A 15,774-nucleotide genomic window follows, 5' to 3' on the forward strand; every position below is an offset into this window, starting at 1 on the left:
CACAGAAAGAGAGGGAAAGAGCTCGCGAGGATGTCCTATTGCTAAATGGGTGAGTTGCATTACATCACAGCAATCTTATGACATGCAGAGGAGGGCTGCACATGACAATATTTGCAATGGTGTCAGTGTATTTATGAGGTAATGTTTGAAGAAGAATACAGTCGTGATAGTTGGGGTATTTTACACTGTATTTCATTCCAACGTACGGCATTAAAACTCACCAACTAGTTTGGAGTGCAGCAGGACTAAAACGTTGTCCAGCTGCAGGATAGATAGATAGATAGAAGACGGCTTTGTTTACTTTTGCCAGTTGTACGCCATACATTGGATTGTGCTACATTCACTTCTTTTTATTCTTTCATTTGACTATGAACGATGAGGCACCTAAGTGCAGTATGTGAGTTCCGACTTACGGCAAAAATTGAGTTACGTCGCACTGTAGCAGAACTCAGTGGAAATGCTGTATTTATATCCTGCTGTTACACTGACACCTACACTGAGATTCTTATGCAGTGTTATGACCTTGTTATGAAGGTAGGGATGGTTTGGACATAAGCTAAGGAAAGATAGTGAACTGAGGATGTTGAAGATGGAGCTGTCAGATGGGATGTAATGAAGGACACTCCCAAGAAGATTCAGGGACGTAGTGAAGGAGGACAGAAAGGAGATTGGTGTAACAGCAGATAAGGCGAAGGTTAGGTTGAGATGCAGGAAAACAATGCGCTTTGTGAATACTGAAGGGAACAACAGCCGGGAGAGGAGGAGGAGAAGTGGAGTTTCATCATACTACAACGCATATATATATATCCTTAAGTGTGTCCCATAATGAAAGGTATGGTCAAATAAATGTGACTAAAATGGTCTAAATGGCAATATCAAGCAGCGGCAGATAATGCTTTACATTGTTGGCAGGTTCTTCTGTTTAGCTAATGTTCTAAAGAGAAAAAGGCTGAAATAACCTAAAGTTTTCTTTCCGTTCAGGTGATTCGTCGTAAAAATGAGACAGAGAAGCTTCTTTGCCTGGTGCGAGAGCGTCAAGGCCATCACTGTGACAACGCCGTCATCATCATCCTCATCATGGCCTGGGAAGGTGTCCCCAGACTCCTGGCTGACAAGCTTTACATGGAGCTGAGTGACACCCTTACCAGATATGGCAACCCCACCAGCCGCCGCTGTGGCCTGAACAATGAGTAAGTCACTGATGTTTTTTTTTCATGAGAAGGATCAACTTAAAAGCTGCACAAAATTCTATTGCTGGTTTCAGGTATTTTATGTGTTAGTATGCACGTAAGTATTTGTTTATATATTTTATCAGTTGGGGAAAAAGGAAGTTCTATGAAGGTTGCAATCGTGAGTTTTTCTTATGTGAGGAAAAAGTATATATATACAGTATATGTATAAAATGAACAGGAGGCAGTGGTGGCCTGGTGGCAAAGGAAGCGGACTTCGGTCCGGAAGGCCCCAGGTTCGAATCCACCAACTGCCAGGTTACCACTGAGATGCACTGAGCACTGTCCTCAAGCACTGCTCCCCGGGCGCTGACCACGGCTGCCCACTGTTCACTTGGTGATGGTGATGGGTTAAATGCAGAGTTAAATTTCATTGTGCATGGTGTGCTGTGCTGTGTCACAATGACAAATAAAGATAACTAAAAAAAAAAAAATAAACAAAAGAACAACATGTTGTCTTTTCTAATACTTTCCTCCCCTGCTCCAGACTCTACTACTTGTTTCTGTCGTTAAAAAAGACTATAAAACTATGAAAATGTGCTTCAGGTATTCTGATATTTGGCCTCAGTAACACATGTAGGATGTTGTGTCCATGCAAAGTACAAACTTATTAGCCACACGTCATTTCAATTATGCTCACTGTCTCCCCCTGCAGTCGCACTTGTGCATGTCAAGGAAAAGATGAAAGCTGTGGCGCTTCCTTCTCCTTCGGCTGCTCCTGGAGCATGTACTTCAATGGCTGCAAGTATGCTCGAAGTAAAATGCCACGCAAGTTCAGACTACAAGGAGATCACCCTGAAGAGGTACCTGTTCTACTTTTATAATGTTTTGAGTAAAATAGTACGTTGATGTCACCAAGCTTATTAGAAGCTTAGTGGTTGTGTTCTGATATAAGGATCTTTTATTTCTTTTTTTTCAGGAGGAGAAACTCAGGGATAACTTTCAAAATTTGGCAACCATGGTGGCTCCTTTGTACAAACAGTTGGCCCCGCAGGCATACACTAATCAGGTTTGTTTTACTGGCAGACAACGACTAAAGACACTACTTAACATTTTGGATTGTACTGGGTTGTGATGTTCGCTCACAGGATATTTTTACACATCATTTTCTCCTGTATTTTGCTGTTTCCTTCAGTGTGTGTCAGAAGCCAAAGCTCTGGATTGCAGGCTCGGTTTAAAGGAAGGACGGCCATTCTCTGGAGTCACTGCATGCATGGACTTCTGTGCCCACGCTCATAAAGACCAGCACAACCTTCATAATGGCTGCACAGTGGTAAAGTCTCTCTTGTGATCGCTGTGTGTATTTGGGGGCTCATTTCGAGCATATTTAGATTTATTATTCAAGGAGCGCTGCTTTAGAAAACATTTGAGATCTGATACTTTCTAATAGGTTAATAGGTTTCTAATGAGGCAGTTAAGGACGGCTCAATAGAACCTTCTTATGTCCGATACCAATACTTGTTGCAACCACATCCACATTTGTTTGGTTTCAATTTTTAATAATTTTTCAGGACTTTTGATTGGCAAGAATGAATGAAGATCAACAGGAGCAGGGACAGATAAGGTTTGGAGATGAAGTCAGAGAGGTGAGGTTGAGATGGCTTGGACATGTTTTGAGGAGAGATTGTAAATATACTGGACAATGATGTTAGAGATGGAGTTGTCAGGAAAGAGAAGAGGAAGACCTCAGAGGAGATTTGGGGATGTTGGTAGTTGATAGACATAGTTGGTAGTTGAAGTAAAAGCAGCTGATGCAAATGATCCACTGTGGCGACCCCTGAAGGGAACAGCCGAAAGAAGAAGTATTTTCTTTGTTTATTTTAAACATAAATAACCTTAAGTGAAGTATTTTAATTTAAATTTCATCAAAATTGCTTTAGGTGTGTACTTTGTTGAAGGAGGACAACCGTCACGTGGGTGTGATCCCTGACGACGAGCAGCTCCACGTCCTGCCTTTGTACAAGATCGCAAGAACTGATGAGTTTGGCAGTGAGGAGAATCAAAAACTCAAGATGAAGTCAGGAGCTATCCAGGTTCTTCAAGCTTTCCGTCGTGAAGTTAGGACGCTACCTGAGCCTGCCAAGTCTTGCCGACAGCGCCGGCTAGAGGCCAAGAAGGCTGCCTCTGAGAAGAAAAAAAATAAACTCCTGCAGCAGACAGGGGAGACTCCAGAAAAAACAGTTGTGAAGACTGAGGTCTGCGGTTCACCACAGCCCGGAGGCAATGGAGGTGGGTTAGGGTGTTGTTCTTGTGTATTTGTGTCCAGACTGTAGGACATATTACTGGACACGAATGACATTTCCCGGTTCCCGGAAAATGTTAATGCAAGTTATAACATTTGTTCACTTAATACAGGTGAAACAGTCTATAGGATTTGCCGTTGTGGTTCCATGCTCTCTGTGCTTATGCTTTCTCTTCCACTGGGGCAGTAGTGGCTTAGTGGTTAAGCAAGATTTTGGTGCACGAGTGGTGGCACGGTTCGACACGTGATCGTGCTACACCAATCGAGTAGCTGATTGATGTCAACACTTCTGGCAACACGTTAAGTAGAACTCTCCGTCGTTACCGATAGAGAGGAATTCTCCCAAAAGTCTTCTAAAGTGGGCCAAATGGATTCTAAACAGTGCTTTATACATAGCCGCCTGCACGAAGAACAATGAGGCAAATAGACGATAAGGTAAACTTTGTATGTTAAGTCATTTTGATCAATAAAAGGAAGTAATCAATGACAAGGACCATTTGTTTATTCATTCGTTCATTTATTCGCTCCTAACAAAATACAACACCGATCAATCATAAAGAACTTTATTAAAACATATATAGATACAGTACGTACAATATATAAAACAATATAAAACAGCATAAGAAAATGACAAATTACCGGGTAATTAATTATGCAACCATTGCAATACAACTCTGAGGCTACACATGAAATGTTAGTCTTCACTGTCAGGGCAGTTGTCATCCTCTTTCTCCTCGATTTCATGTTTGTTTGCACAGTGGCAACACCTACACAGGTCTGTACAACAGAGTCCTGCAGAGACACAAGACACACTGTCAGGGGCCGGATTTCTTGTCATCCATGTGACATGTAGATTTCCATCATCTAAGTGCCAACCATATCCAGCAGGTGATGGAGCACCTATATTTTGTTTGATGCAGGACCTCATGACTGCAGCCTGATAATTTGCCTTTTTTGCAGTGCTGATGGAGGGCATCACTTGTGAGGGGAATAGACAATTCTGGCGAGGCTGATGATGCCATACAGAAAGCAAACATGAAATCGAAGAGAAGGAGGATGACAACTGCCCTGACACTGACAGTGAAGACTAACATTTCATGTGTAGCCTCAGAGTTGTATTGCAGCGGTTGCATGGTTAATATTACCATTCATTTTCTTATGCTGTTTTGTATTGTTTTATATATTGTACATACTGCATGTATACTGTATATGTTTTAATAAAGTTCTTTATGATTGATCGGTGTTGTATTTAGTTAGGAGCGAATAAATGAACGAATGAATAAACAAATGGCCCTTGTCATTGATTACTTCCTTTTATTGATCAAAATGACTTAACATACAAAGTTCACCTTATCGTCTATTTCTTTCGTCTATTGTTCTTCGTACAGGCGGCTATGTATAAAGCACTGTTTAGAATTTGGCCATTTGGCCCACTTTAGAAGACTTTTGGGAGAATTCCTCTGTTAAGTAGAACCACGAAGGAAGCCGTGTTGCCAGAAGTGTTGACATCAATCAGCTACTCGATTGGTGTAGCACGATCACGTGTCGAACCGTGCCACCTCTTGCGCACCAAAATTTTATTTCGCCCCGAAGACGCTAGTTCTTTATAAAATACATCGATATAAAAAAGGATATTTTGCGACGAACCTTTTGCTGTAAGTTTAATGTAACTCGTTCTTATTTATGAAGTTGAGATCGTGTAGTTCCCAGACGTCGGGTTCACCTTATGGCCTACTCTGTCCAGACTGTAGGACAGATTACTGGACATGAATGACATTTCTAGGGTCCCAGAAAATGAAGTTATTACATTTATTTGGTTAATACAGGTGAAACAGTCTATTGGATTTGCCATTGTGGTTCTATGCTCTCTGCTTATGCTTTCTCTACTTTCATGATTTACTTACTGTGAAAAGAGTACGATTTTATTGTAATTTCAACTAGTGTGTCTGCAGTTATTGTCCTTGCTTAAAATCAGCGTTTATGTCAGTGAAAAAAAATCTAATTTACCCATCACTACTTTCTAAATATTCAGAAACAAAAGACATTTGACTTTTTTTACCTCAGTATTTTGTTATGAAAATCTTTTGTTGTGTGTGTGCCAGATATGGGAGGATTGTGTCATTACTTCTACCAGGAATGTCCTGAGGTTGTCAGCCCGGATTGTGTTGTAGTAACATCAACTACAACTTGGCCAATCATGCTGTGGCTCTCATCAGTGCTGCCTGTAGAACTATTAAACAATGAAATGTGTTTTACATTAGGTGAGAAGTCTAGTCTCTAATTTGTCTTTCTTCTGTTGCAGCAGTTATTAAACAGGAGATGAAGCTTGCTGTCAAAAAGGAACCCTTCAATGTATCGCAGGACGGTTACTCTGTGCAGACAGCAGACCCTTTCAACAACATGTTTCCACATCCTGCCTACTATGCAAGGGGAGGCCTTTCCCACACTGGCCAGCCCTCTGCTCCAGACCCAGTTAATGGCTACCATCCAGCATCCAATCTTCCGACAATGCACTATGGCTACTACAACTACGCCCCCAATGGACTTTTCCCCCATAAGCAGAGGACCTACGAGGGTCAAAACTCTTCTAAGGCCAAAGCAGGTAGTAAGGATGTCCAGGAAGAAATGAAGCCTGATATTCGGAGCCTTCAGTCCCAACTACATCAGCATTATCCTGGCAAAGCAGAACAAACCACCCAACCAAACCCCAGCGCCTACGGCCAATCAGCAGATTACACCCAGACCCGTCCGTCTTCTGTCTCCTCTGAGATATCCAGCAAAGGCACCCCCATAATTAAACAGGAGCCCATGGATGTGACAGTGTATGAAGGGGCATTGCCAAGTCGAGCTGGGTCAAACACACCAGGCAACCTGCAGCCTGATGCCTGGCCAGGGCAGAAGATCAATGCAAGTATTGGTTCCACAAACTGGGACAGCCATCATGACTATAAACAGAGTAATGAAGTATCAATGTTAAACCTGGATAAACAGCAGTTCCACCACATCCAGCACATTCAGCAGCAGCGGCAGCACCAGTCTCCTTTCCCCCAGAAGTGGACGTCCTACCCTGGTTCCAACACCATGGCTTCTCCATCCCCATCACCATCTCTTCAGGTACCTTCATCTCCATCTCTGTCCCCACACCTAGGCACACCGCTCCCAGGTAGCATGTACCAAGCCCCCCCACGTCCTGTGATGCCCTATCCAAATACCCCTGGTACACCGCAACCTGCAAACTCTCACTCAGGTTCAGTTACACCACAGCCAAGAATGCCAGGACCAGCGACACCATGCCAATGGCCCGGTCCTGCTCCTAGTCCTCAGCCCAATCCATGGGCCATGGGCCCTGCTGCGTACAGCCCTGGTATGAAGCACATCAACCCTGCAGAAGCTTACCCTGACAAAATATGGTCCAAGACTGGGGAGAGCCGGTGTTCCAATCCACTGGGCCTGCAGGAGAAGGCCTGGAAGTCATGTGGAGGTTCAGTGGCAGGCAGCACTCCGTCTCCTGCACCTGAGGGCCGCCTCTTCCCTGATGCCCTGCAGCAGTCAGATCAAGCTTGCTGGGAGACAAGACAGGCTGACATTGACATGGAGTGCACCAAAGGTCGAGGAGACTATGACGAGGTGTTTTCTGACAGTGAGCACAACTTCCTCGATCCTAATATTGGGGGAGTGGCTGTAGCACCAGCTCATGGTTCAATCCTTATCGAATGTGCCCGTCGTGAACTCCACGCCACCACACCACTCAAAAGGCCTGATCGCTCTCACCCCACACGCATCTCACTGGTCTTCTACCAACACAAAAACCTCAACCAGCCCATGCATGGTCTGGCTCTGTGGGAGGCCAAAATGAAGATCCTGGCAGAGCGAGCGCAGCAGCGGCAGCAGGAAGCAGCTCTCCTTGGCCTTTCCCAGGAAGAAATCAAAGCCCTCAGCAAGAAACGCAAGTGGGGAGCTACCACAGCAGGTGCTAGCCCAGGACCTGGACAATTTAAAGAAAAGAGAGAGGGGTCAGTGATACGGTTAGCTCCCACATTACACACCACCTCTATGGTTACAATGTGTCCCTATGCCTTTACCCACCTCACTGGGCCCTACAGCTGCAATGCGTAAGGTCAGACAGACGCAGACTGACTGACTCACAGCTACACAGTGGTGCAGTGAAGGGCTGAGAGAGTGAAGGCTCTCCAATTTCTCACAGTCTGGCATCTCTCCATCGTGTCCCCTCTCTACAAACATAAATGGGGGGGGGGGTATCTTTGTTGTTTTACCTCATGTCAGGCAGTGGTTTGGGCTTCAGACCAACTGCTTGTGGTGCTCTTCCTCTCTCTTCTCTCAAGAGGAACTCCATAACTTTTTTTCTTGTTCACAGAAGTTTAATGGTTCTAACTATTGCTATTATTATCAATATTAATATGATTGATATTGTTACTGTTAATGTTGGTATTACAGGTATTATTATAATGAAGACATGTTTGTTTTTATTATTGCTGTTTTCATTAATGTTATTAATGATGTTTTTTTTTTTAGTTGCTTTAAAATAATTTTTCTTTTTTTTTTTTTAAAGCAATCAGTCTGAATCAGTCAGACTCAAATGATTTCTTTTCCATGTCTGGGAAATGCCTACCCTGTTATTTTTGTGATGTTTTCCTTAACTGTTTTGTAAGAGGAGGAGCCATCATCCTACTGGCAAGATTTTAAATTGATATTAAACAAAACAATGCCTTTCTATTCGCATTTCAGAAATAGCAGTGTTTTCGATGACGGCTTCAGATTTATATTGGATTCTAAAAATTTTAAATAATCGATTAGGTTAATTTTCCAATGTTTGGCCATTGTCAGGACATAATATTGGCACTTTAACAGTTCCACTGCTTTAATTATTATACATACTGTGGACCAAATGGTCAGATACAGCCACAAAACTTACAGTATGTTGTATATATTGATTTCTTTTCCATGTCTGGGAAATGCCTACCCTGTTATTTTTGTGATGTTTTCCTTAACTGTTTTGTAAGAGGAGGAGCCATCATCCTACTGGCAAGATTTTAAATTGATATTAAACAAAACAATGCCTTTCTATTCGCATTTCAGAAATAGCAGTGTTTTCGATGACGGCTTCAGATTTATATTGGATTCTAAAAATTTTAAATAATCGATTAGGTTAATTTTCCAATGTTTGGCCATTGTCAGGACATAATATTGGCACTTTAACAGTTCCACTGCTTTAATTATTATACATACTGTGGACCAAATTGTCAAAAACAGACATGGACAAATACAGTCACAAAACTTACAGTATGTTGTATATATTGGTGAAACAATGGTGGCACAAACCACCTTTTTTAAAATGTCACAGAAGACACTCAATTTCTAAACCAACAAAAATGGACATCTCTCCACAGTGGTGCTGATCTTGTCTCTAGCTGATGTCTCCTCTTCATTATCTGCACCCTCCAGCTTTTAAAAGGTGCTCAACGTTCAGCTCTATTATCATTCCATCCTTATTCATAGCACTTGATGCTGTACTTCTGGTGCTTTATCTGGCTCCCATTTTGCATTTTTGGGGTTTAATTAGGCCACATGCATCATTTTTCAAGAAAAGAAAATAAGTCATACTGTTTGTAAAAGCCTTTTGAGCCAGCTAAGCATTTTATCACACAGATACAACAGGTGGCACTAATTTTCTTCCTATCACGTTCAAATAGGTGTGGGCATTTGTCAGTGTAAACTCTAGAGGGCAGTGGTGGCCTAGTGGTAAAGGAAGCGGACTTCGGTCTGGAAGGCCCCAGGTTCGAATCCACCATGCAGCATGGCATCGTCCTCAAGCACTGCTCCCTGGGCGCTGACCACGGCTGCCCACTGTTCACTTTGGTGATGGGTTAAATGCAGAGGTTAAATTTCGTTGTGCATGGTGTGCTGTGCTGTGTCACAATGACAAATAAAGATAAGTTTTTTTTTTTTTTTTAGAGGGCAGCAGTGGCTGCCATTCCAAGACATACAGTACAAGCACTTGAGCTCCACCCAGTAGCAAGATGAGCCTTGCCTTGCAGCCTTAACTAACTATGGCCAGCAGAGGGGTGTCTCAGGCTTTTTTTGCTGACCGTGGCTGGGCCCTCCACCGAAGCAGCTTAAGTTGAAGCTGTTTTTTGTCCCACTGAGGCACAAACGTCATCCCAGTCTCTGGACAGACCCTTGGCAGGCCCATGCTGGCTCAGAGCAGAAGAAAACAGTGTTGGGTTAGCAGCTCTTGTCGGTGCTCCTGGACACACTCTGGTGCTCTCCTACAACACTTGATTTCTCCACCAAGGGCCGACTTCTTCCTCTCTGCATGGTGCTGTCATCATCTTGAAAGCAGAGGTAAATGTTGGCCTTCTGCAGGCACCATGTCTTCACAGAACCAGCCAATCAGAGTGAGTGCAGCTCTTGACATTGGGCCTAAGCCTGGTTCCTTTTTGTAGTCTCACTGCAGCAACATTGTTTTTGTCTCACTCATGACAAAAGAACACTGTACAGGGCAGAGAAAGCACAGTCGTTCATGCCTTCCTGGTCTCAGAGAGAACAACAGTCCTGAGAGTTGAAAGTGAATGATCACTGCAGCCTCCAGGAGTTGGCCACTAATCCATCAAGTACATGAATCCATTACTGTGTGCTGTCTGTGAAAGATTAACAGAACACATATGCAGATAGAGTGAGAGACAAACCAAAGAGAGAGAATTTGACTAACCTAATGAATCATAAACCTTTGCAGCTGTCAAAACTCAACACAGACTAACTCCTGGATGCTCTGTGGTTATTATGGGTCAACACCATACCATATATAAGAAATGGACGTAGGAAGCCCAGTTCAGCCCAATCTGTAAAAACCTGCTGGTTTTAAATTGAACTTCCCCCGAATGGAAATCTGAAGAAAAATCAGACAACTTTATGGTATTCAATTTAAAATGTTGATTCTGTTCTGATCCAATTTAGAGGAAATGGATGATAAAGTCTGACGGGAGATCTTCAACCGAACAATCAAGATTTATCTTCTGTTTCCTTTTTTATGGTTTATGGACCAGATCTAATTGATATATGAAGGCCTGCATTAGCAGTTGAGTCCATGTACTATTGAGTGTGAAAATCATCCTGATAATCTTGGTGGTCTGTTGAATGGAACGTCACTAATTACTACATTTCCATTTCTTACGTACAGTCTTTGGTAAGGACCCTGGTCATCTGTGAAAGACCCTGTTCTGCTGTGTCTCCAGCTCTTTACCTCACGCTGTAGAGACACTGGTCACAACCTCACACTTGCTACTGAGGGCAGAGAATCAAGCGTTTGTCTCTTTGTGTCCCCTCACTTGTTTAACCTGCTTTCTTCTTCTGTTTTTTTTTTTGTTTGTAAACCTCTTATTTATTACTATGTGAAGATGTTAATAGTGATTGTCTTTAATGTTTTGTTTTTTTATGTTTTATATAGCTAATACAAATTGTAAATACAAAAAAAAAAGATTTATAAAAGCACTTTCAATCTTGATTTTAATTATTTAAAAAAAGAAGAAAGAGCCGAATATTGACAACTTGAAGCTTAGGTTTTTTGTTTGTTTTTTTTTCTCTCAAGAGAGATGAAAATGTAAATATTGAAAATTATTTAGGTAAGATTATTTAACTGGTAAACTAGACCTGGAATGACATGGGGGCAGGGGAAGGGGGGGTGCAGGGTCATGTAAAAGTTCATTACAGCCCTAAACAACAGTATACAACAGGCAGACCCGTGTGTTGTGTGTAAATGTGTGTTTAGAAACACTGCTGTTTGACTTTCTTAAGTACTGTTGGGGTACAGTACTTAAGTAACATGTACTGACATTCATCCCAGATTTACAGACAAGTTATATTCATGTACCCCACTGATCTGAGACTTTGAACAAAAACCTCCACATAAGCATTCATTGATGACTTTCACAGGACGTATGTGCAGATTAAAACGTGTAGGTTATCTTTTTATTTCAGCCTGGTAAAATAAAAAATAAAATATAGTGGTAATGTACAACTTATTTCAAAGCAGTGGGATATAGGCATTTGGTAGCCCAAAGCAGGTTCAACTGGCCTTAAGCTTTGTATACAACAGTTATTAGAATTATTCTATTAGTTTCTATTAGCTACCAAAGAAATGGGTCTATGAAAGTCAATAAGCAAACTTTGCAACTTAAACACTTCTTAATTAGTCATTTGTGTAGTAATTTGACTTTTTCATAAGGTTTGGCAAAATATTTTAGTTTTTAGCCTTAGTGCCCTCTGTTGGCAATGAGTGGTTTTGCACCTGAAGCCTGGGTTGAAAAACAGGACTGAGTTAACGTCCCTCTTCTAGATACACACTTTATCAATGTGGCCGTGGTTTACTGCATACCAGATGTGTGGCGACTACTGTCATGTACTTCATTGCTATTGTTGGTGCAGGTGAAAAGTCTGGCCATGCGTAAAGTGCTGATGAAGTAGTTTTAACCCCTTTTTTTTTTACCCTTGATGCACAGTTGCAGTGTTTTGTGGTCTGTCCTTTCAAACCAGATAATGTTCTTGTCCTTTTCAAGCAACAAAGTGTTCCAGCCAAAAGGTTATTCTTATTACAGTTACCCTTTTAAAGTGACATGTTCAGAATGTTAGGGAAGTCGCTTCATTTGTGCTAAAGTGAAAGGGCTGAAGGCTGTGATCTTACTAATAACTAATCTTTTTTTTCAGCCATGTCACTCATTAGGCCAGACTTCCAGCCGGCCTTTGGGACCGACCCTGTCACCATTGTTCAACCCCTAGCAGTGTGAATCAATCTTAGTGCATTTAGCTTCAAATCATGTCAAACTCTGTGAGCCAAACACAAAGTAATAATTACACTGACATTGTGATAAATGGTTAAATTGGCACAGGGGCTGGAAACAGGCTCCTTTAATTAAACACATAGCCATTATACACACACGCTTACATAAAGTGCTAGGGATACAGCGTATCCTAATCACTCCACAGTTGTTAATTAAAACTGAGTTTTTAGTCAGCTGGTGCTACTACTTTTCTGTTCCTTGCATTCACTGTTTGAGATGTTTCAGAAAAAAGAAAAAACACATCACAAATGTTTTGGTGCTCTTTAAATGTTAAGAAAAGTTCATTTTTAATGAGAGCAGTTTCTTAGAGAGGCAAACTACACTAACAATTTGCATCTTTTTTTAAACAAAGTGCAGGGGGGGCTCAAACAGCTCGTCACACTCTTTAAAAACTTTTCTTACATTATACTTGAAGTCAGTGAAAATAGAATGACCTATATTTAGTAGTTATTATAACAACTGTTACTCAGAAAAGTCACATCTGGTATGTTCTATGTTCACGTTAACTGATATTTGAACAACATACACCGATAGTGATTGTATACTGCCTTCACTTCCTCCCCCCTGACATGCACTTCCTCTTCTCCACCCCCTCACTTTACACTTTAGATTTTGTCTGTCAATTACAAAAAGTTATCCAAAAAGCCCCAACTGTAGAACTAATGTGACATAAGTTATAATGCTCCAAATTTAAAATGTGGGCCTGGACTCCTTTTAAACAAAGAAATACAAGAAATGGAAAACACAACTGGCAGCTATATTTCGTTGGGAGTTTTGGGGATTCTTCAAGGTTCTCTTCACGTCGAGGATGCAGTATGTATAGCACTAAGTGTTTAGATTTTTCCTTTTTCTTCAGTCTTTCTCTTTGTAGCTGTACGGTGTATTATGTGTACACATAGTGTATGTGGTGAAAACCCACAATATTGTTTTACGTTGCGCGATCAATAAAAACATTGAAATGAACAAGGTCTTTGTCTTATTTCAAATCAGCTTCAACGACATTCAGCTCTGTTACATTTACAGGACTCAGGAAAAAGACAGACAGAACAGTGCATTTCATAGCAGTACAGCAGAGACATGGATCAACATCAGAAAGTTTATTCATAGGGTCCAAAACTTAATACACTTGTATAAAATAAAGAACAGGCAGGACTTTCTCCAACATAACTCAGGAATAAAAGAACAAAGCAATCGCAAGAGCTCACAAAGCAAGAACATGAATTGTGGAACTAACCGGGAACACCAAGCATGAAATGCAAGACATTAACTGTAAACACTGAACAAGAATCTCAAACATGAAGCAGTAACAGCAAGCACAACAGCACTATACTCACCACACGGATCAATGACCAGACGAGGCCAGAATGTAGGAGGTGTATACCTGTATATATAACCAAGGCACTAGGTGACAGGAGTGAGAGTAGACACAGTGTGTGTGATCACAGTGATGAACACAGCAGATACAGGCAGGGGGAGGGGAGGGAAACTCACAGTATCTTTGCTAATGCATTCTTTTCATGTCATTTAGCGCCAATTATTTGCTACACTTTGCTTTCTTAACTCTTGACCATTACTTAAAATATTCTTGGTGTCTTTTGGTTATTTTTCTTTAGCAAACTTACATCTTCTCTCATCTTACTTGTGTACACTTTTTTCACAGTGCAATTCATTTAGTTTTATTTTAGTTTTGCTTACTGTTAAGATATTGTAAATACATTTATTCAAATATTAACGATATATTCATTATATTAAATTTCCATATCAATTTGTACTGTTTTGTTTTTCAATGCTGTACTAAAAGGAGAAGTACTGAAGAAAGGTGTGCATGCTGATGGTTTACATAACAGGATGGTGTATAGTACTGATGGCACTGAAGAGACAGGTCACAGAACCGGCCTGAACCAGTTCCTCTGCCCAAATAATGAGGAAAACAGAACATCAAAAAGGAAAATAATCCAAAGTGCATCTGAAAACAGACAGAGGGACTTACTCAGAATAAAAAAAATGTCCCAGAGTCTGAAAAATGTAAGTGGATGCCAACACTGTCTCCGATTCAGTTACAGGAAGAGACAGAAGGGTTAAAGGAAGCATCCAAGTTTGAAACAAGCTACCACTGAGTACCTTCATAGTCTGTGTGCAAGTGTACCTATACTGAAACATTTTTATTTTCTTTTTATTTCTCTTGATTTTCATTCTACTGACATTAAGCTCATTTAAATTTAAATTACTTCTACTCTGTTATTTGTCCTACAACGGTGTAATATATTTCTGTGGTCCACAACAGGGCACATTTATGACAGCAATCCCTTGTTTCATTTGACCATGTCATTTTAATTTGATTCTCTCAGTGAGGGACCAGAGGAAAGTACAAGAAAAATATTTTCTTCTAAAACAATAGAGAACATGGCTAAATTAGTTTATTTTATTCACCTCTACAGTCCAATTACGAAGCCCCCCCACACACACACATCCATATGTGTGTATTCATTTAAAGATACTAGTTTGAGCTTGATGGTTAAAATATTAAAAACAGAACAACTAAAACTGTTTGGAGTTTTTAATACAAAACAAAATCAGATCAAAAGCAAATTTAAGGTGGCAAAAGAGAAGTGATACAATGGCAGTTTGTAGAAGCAATATACAGTATATATATGTATGATGTATGGGGTTTTCATGCTCAGAAAATGTTGCCTGTGCATAGCAGCGTAGCAATGTAATGTAAAAACCTAAACGTTGTGTACTTTTTTCTTTTGTAAAGCAGCAGGAAATGTCATTAATGATCATGTAAACTTCGATTACATTACATTATAGTCAGTAGGCTACTGTTTTTGACCTTTATTGTGCATTTTATCACACCTGAGGCATCACTAGGCCGAAAGCAAAGCCGGACTCAATAATAACACCAAGTACGGAATGGACGTCCTCCATCAGATAGTGAGGGTGTACACTGAGAAAGGCGTCACACGGACGTGGCCAGTTGCCGATTTTTGTAACATAATGGACCTGGATGGAAAACATGAACACATTCTCTTCAAAGAGTGCACCGGCAGCAGCAAAGGACGCAGGACAGTCCTGCAGCAGCTGGCAAAAGAGCTGAGAGAGGAATTTATGCAGGGAAAAAGCGCAGCGCACGGAGCGAGTCTGCAGCAGCGCCAACAGCCACAGCTGACTCCGAAAGTAAGGCACTGTTAAATTAAGAAAAGTTACAACCAAAAACAAAACAGTTGTAAACGCCACATAAATGTAAATAGTTTAAATACATATCAGCGTAATTTTGGGTTTATTGTTATTGTTGTTCTTAGTGTTAAAATATTTCCTAATCATATATGGTCATAGCGTATTAGGGGTGGGCGATACTGGGAATTTTGGTATCGATCCGATACCAAGTAAACACAGGGTACCGATACGATACCGATACTTTTTGCTTGGAAATGTCATGATCATTGAA

General features: G+C 41.0%; 1 protein-coding gene and 1 long non-coding RNA gene across 2 annotated transcripts in view; both read left to right on the forward strand.

Annotated features, from left to right (window-relative positions):
* LOC103397059 (methylcytosine dioxygenase TET3-like) overlaps positions 1-8,361 on the forward strand; it is a 31,712-nt gene extending 23,351 nt beyond the window's left edge. The window contains exons 6-12 of the mRNA XM_017042774.2: positions 10-49; positions 982-1,190; positions 1,885-2,032; positions 2,149-2,238; positions 2,365-2,502; positions 3,110-3,458; positions 5,774-8,361. Coding sequence (XP_016898263.1) covers positions 10-49; positions 982-1,190; positions 1,885-2,032; positions 2,149-2,238; positions 2,365-2,502; positions 3,110-3,458; positions 5,774-7,587 — 2,788 coding nt within the window. The 3' untranslated portion in view covers positions 7,588-8,361. The remainder of the gene's footprint in view (positions 1-9; positions 50-981; positions 1,191-1,884; positions 2,033-2,148; positions 2,239-2,364; positions 2,503-3,109; positions 3,459-5,773) is intronic.
* A 73-nt stretch (positions 8,362-8,434) lies between these two features.
* On the forward strand, positions 8,435-13,289 carry LOC112486386 (uncharacterized). The gene is made up of 2 exons (XR_003048813.1): positions 8,435-9,834; positions 10,447-13,289. It is a non-coding gene; the product is annotated as an uncharacterized LOC112486386 (long non-coding RNA).
* Positions 13,290-15,774: the final 2,485 nt, after the last annotated feature.

The sequence above is a fragment of the Cynoglossus semilaevis genome, chromosome W, assembly GCF_000523025.1.
Source record: "Cynoglossus semilaevis isolate Cse_v1.0 chromosome W, Cse_v1.0, whole genome shotgun sequence".
In the NCBI taxonomy this organism is placed as follows: Eukaryota; Metazoa; Chordata; class Actinopteri; order Pleuronectiformes; family Cynoglossidae; genus Cynoglossus; species Cynoglossus semilaevis.